We start from the raw sequence: 4958 nt of genomic DNA on the forward strand, positions 1-4958 counted from the left end.
ATGTTGTTTTAACGAGAAAAGATGTCGTTATTACGAGAAAAGATGTCGTTTTAACGAGAAAAGATGTCGTAATTACAAGAAAATATGTAGTTATTACGAGAAAAGATGTTGTTTTAACGAGAAAAGATGTCGTTATTACGAGAAAAGATGTCGTTTTAACGAGAAAACATCTAGTTATTACGAGAAAAGATGTCGTTAAAACGACAATTGAGTGGAAAAAATAATATGTGTGCGGCAGCAGTGCGTCACCGTACTTCAGAGTCCTCTATCCATTATATTGCTTTCACCAGTGACTTTTGATGAGAGGAAAACAAGGGATGGACTTTTTCACTGGAGAAAGCGTTATTATGGATTATGAAGTTATATTTTGCTCAATGATGGATTTGTTTCATAAAAACATGCAGCTTTTCGCTTCACAAAACTTGGATGGGCTGGAGTGGTGTGGATTATTGTGATGTTTTTATCAGCTGTTTGGACATATTCTGACGGCACCCATTCACTGCAGAGGATCCATTGGTGAGCTAGTGAAATAATGCTAAATGTTTACAAATCTGTTCATATGAAAAAACAAACACATCTACATGGCCTGTGGGTGAGTACATTTTCAGCAAATTTTTCATTTTTGGGTGGACTTAGACAACATTAAAGGTGCCATAGAATGGAAAACTGTATTTTCCTTGGCATAGTTGAATAATAACAGTTCTGTACATGGAAATGACATACCATGAGCCTCAAACACCATTCTTTCTTCCTTCTCATGTAAATCTCATGCATGCAAAAGACCACTGAAAAATAGGCGAATCAGAACATAACACTGACTGTGACGTTACAGTCAGGATCACTAATAGTTACGCCCCCAACATTTGCATATACCCGCCCATGTTCTATGCCAGCCGCCAGCCGAACCTGCACAGCTGAATCATCAGAAGTTTTGCAGGTATTGTGAAGAAACAAGTGAGGATAATAGCGAAAATGGCAGATCATGGAAATAAATGTTATGTTCCAGGCTGTGAAGGAGATGTGATGTGCAGGGATGGGTTGGTATCTGTATTCAGAAAGGCACAGAAAACAAATAACGCGAGTTCTAATAAAATAGCGCGAGTCACTAAAGGGACATGGTTAGCTGCTTGCTAGTGGTAGCCTGTTACATTACAGTACATAAGATTTCACTTACCACATAAACAGGGTAAGGAGAGATGACTGAGGATGATGGCGAATGATTTACAGAACTTGAGCACCCCTGACAAGCATCTGATCTTGTAAAATGTGTGGTAAGTACTGCCACTGTAGTTTACACAGAACACGTGCGATCGCAAATCTCGAAAGTGAAAGTAAAAAGCGATCGTGCATTCAAAAGCAGTTTCAATGCCCCGCATATAGCAGCTCCCTGATGCCGCATTTTATATACAGTATAATTACCCAATGATATAACTGTGAGAGACAGTATTGAAATATATATTTTCCCTATGTTTCCTTCCTGCTGTGTGAGCTACTGAAATGAGCCGCACTGTGAGACAGCCAATCAGAGCAGAGCTCAACATTATTATTTATGACCCTTCCAAATAAGGTAAAAACAGACCATTTCATTCTAGGGACAAATCCTAGGGTTGTAAATGGATATGTAAAACTGTATCTTGCCCCTACCTAATCCACATACCTTCTACGTAGATATCAGAGAGTATCAATGCATTCTTTGGCACCTTTAAGGCTGGACATTTTATGACCATCAATACTTGAACAACCAGCCAGACAGCAGAAAAAAAGATCTTAATCCATAATGAAGGTGCAGAGAGCTCTTCAATAAATTTAGTTATGGTGTTCAGTGAAGGTCAAAAAAAAAAAAAAACATCACACAATCACAGTCATTGCTATCAGAATCGGGATTAGATCAATTAGTTGTTTGTCAACTCTGTTCAATATAGTATTGTACATAAAGGGCTTTGCTGAGTGTAGGTTGTATATGTTACCTGCTAATGTATGCGTAACTGATGCACCCAGTAAAATTCTGTATGGAACTCGTAGAAGAGCCTCCATAGTAGAAAGTCTTTGGAACATTATCTGACTGAGATGAGGAAGACGGCTTCTTCTTATCCTGCTTGTCTTTGTCATCAATGACAAGTTCATACCTAGAGATCATGAATAAAAACTGGTTGATGTAACAAGTGTATACATATAAGGACAATTCAAAAGATTCAGAACTTCATCTAATACAAGTATTCATCAGGGAAGTGTGGAATGCTGATATGAGATCAACAAAATGACCAACAATAGTGACGATGTGATGCATCATAAAAATAAATAATTTTAATTAAAACTACTGTCAACAAAAATATGATGAGAAATAACACTTGCATGGTATTCAAACTGTACTAACTAAAATATAGAAAGACAAAGACCATTAATCTCATTCATATAACAGTATGTTGGAGATTTCCCTGCTGAGGCTGAACATTGACAAAGACATGAACTGAACTGTAAACTGAACGGCTGTTGCCGCTTATGGTTATGTTAAAAACGTTATACTTCAGACCACATAATATAACAAAGAATCAAAAATAAAGCAGAATTGTGATAACTTTGCAAATCTTTGCAAAAAAAAAAAAGAAAAGAAAAAAGAAATATACATGTCAAGTGTCATAGAAGGGAAATGGATTCCATTACCGGAACAAGCCATTTCAAAAAGGCCACTGTAAAAAAAAACATATCGGTAGTCAAAAAAAACATAAAAATGCTTGAGACCATGTAATCCCGAAGAATGCTCTGCAAAAACTAGTCTCTACATGACTAGGAGCTAAATAAATACAACACAATTGTAATTTAGAATTCAACACAATTATTGTTTTCAAGTTTGAAAAGACGTCCCCAGTACTTCCACAATGCTGACGCTGTAAAACGAGTGAAAATGTACAGTATACAGGACAAGATGTCCTGGGATGACACAATATGTCAGTAAGTGTGCAAATCGTTGAAGAAAGTCAGCAACTTACTTCTGATTGGTGACTGAGGCAACTAAGAAATGAGATCGTCCATCATTATAATTCTTCTTATGTGATCTGACTCTGGTTCCTTTGGACTGGAGCACCACAGCACCATTCTCCACTGAGAGAGAAAACTCATCCAGCTAGAACAGAGAAAGACTGGCTTGATCTATAGCATCATGGGGGAAAAAATTACCCTCTTTATCAAACATACATTCACCCAAACCCCTTTCATCATATAGTAGCAAGAACAGTTTCTACTCTAGCAGGGACTCGGCAGGTTCATATGGGGGAAAAGCGTTGTACTCTATGTGATGCAACCACTGAAACAGATATGTAACTTCATATGTTTCAAATGACATAAGCAACAAAACCTTGGATCTCCTTCATTTGTTGGTTGGTTTAGGGTTGGCTTCACTTTCTTTTAGGTCAGAGAAAGAACAAGACTTGACTGGGTAAAACATGGTAAAACTAAGAAGATAATAAAAAAGACTGTACCCCATCTCTGTGGTAGAATAGGAGTCCATTGGACTGTAGTGTTCTGAAGTTTAGTCCTCCTTCAAAAGACTGGAATGGTGAGATTTTAGCTGTAGAGCCCAGATAGCCATCACCCGTGAAATACACCTTACGGGACATCTGCAGGTAGAAGACAACAACAGTCCTTTTTTTTGGTCATATTTACAATGGGTGCCAATGTTAGTGAGGGTATGGTATAAACACAGCATCGATAATGTTTTTTTTTTTTTAAGTTTTAGATTTCTAAAGATTATTCATGAATAATCTGGAATGTGGAATTATAATAATATTTTTTTGCATGTTACATCCAATAAAGGTTTATTTATTTATTTATTTTTTCACTTTGCTATTTTTGTCCCAGAGTCCAAGAATCAGTGCATAATAATTTAAGAACAACATTTACAATGAAACCATATTTACCTCATTAACCATGAGGAATAAAATGCCATTGTTGGCAACAGTTCGAACTTCGATATCAAACCGAGTGACAATGCCAATTTTGCCTCTTCTCTCAATGTTGTTGACTAAAGCAAAGCCGCTGCCATCAAACAAAAAACTTGTCACACGACTCTGAGAGAAAGCCAACTTATGCCTGGAAAACACAGAGATCACAACGTATAAACAGACCATATACAGCACAAATTGCCTTACAGTATAAACTTTGATGTCATTCAAGCTCAAAAGACACCTTTTGTGAGAAACATGTGAAAAAATCTTAACATTTAGAAGTAAGAAAATGTGAACGCATGAAGCCATACAATCATAACTATATACTGTTTACAAGATATCAAGCACAGTCATGGAGCTACTGATGCTTGGACAGACCTTTTTAGAGTTGAGCAACACATCTCATCATACCTAAAATATTGTTTGACTTGCTTATTGGGCTAATGAGACCTAAAACTTTATTCATGCAATTTTCTGCTTGCAAATCAAGTAGGTATTAAAGTCCCCCTATTATGGATTTTTGGAAATTAGCTTTCATGCAGTGTGTAAACACAGCTCTAAGTGAATGAAAACATCCTGCAAAGTTTTAAATCTGAAAGTGCACCGTGTATAAAGTTATTGTCTCTCAAAAGAAAGAGTCGACTCTGAATCATTGAAATTAGTCGTTTTTAAAACGAATCCCAAGCCGTTTCATGTTGACGTCAACATGAAACATTAGCATATTGCCCGCCCACTTGTTGTTCTTTTCACATTGGTCTGAATGAAAATGCAGATTCATTCTTTGCCACTAGGCGCCGCTTTTGGAGCTGTAAAAATAGTGGTTTCCCCGGTAACGCTGTACACAAAGCAGCACTGCGCTCACAAATGCTGCTTTATCTGGCTGTGATGCCTGATAAAGCAACGTTTGTGAGTGCAGATTAAATGAATTTCATTTTATCTTGATGGCAAGATGAAATGAAAATGAGACCAATGGGACCAATCACCGCAGATTAGCGTCACGCAAAGGAGGGCTTTGGA

The 4958-nt window shown here is 37.2% G+C and overlaps 1 protein-coding gene across 1 annotated transcript in view; it reads right to left on the reverse strand.

Moving 5' to 3' along the window:
• The window catches only part of lama4 (laminin, alpha 4), a 58900-nt gene that overhangs the window by 13437 nt on the left and 40505 nt on the right, over positions 1-4958 (reverse strand). Inside the window, exons 20-24 of the mRNA XM_016250696.1 lie at positions 3896-4086; positions 3837-3840; positions 3477-3639; positions 2988-3121; positions 1968-2126 (exon numbers count right to left, since the gene is read on the reverse strand). Coding sequence (XP_016106182.1) covers positions 1968-2126; positions 2988-3121; positions 3477-3639; positions 3837-3840; positions 3896-4086 — 651 coding nt within the window. The remainder of the gene's footprint in view (positions 1-1967; positions 2127-2987; positions 3122-3476; positions 3640-3836; positions 3841-3895; positions 4087-4958) is intronic.

This window comes from Sinocyclocheilus grahami, unplaced genomic scaffold (assembly GCF_001515645.1).
Source record: "Sinocyclocheilus grahami isolate Dianchi unplaced genomic scaffold, SAMN03320097.WGS_v1.1 scaffold1002.1, whole genome shotgun sequence".
NCBI lineage: Eukaryota > Metazoa > Chordata > Actinopteri > Cypriniformes > Cyprinidae > Sinocyclocheilus > Sinocyclocheilus grahami.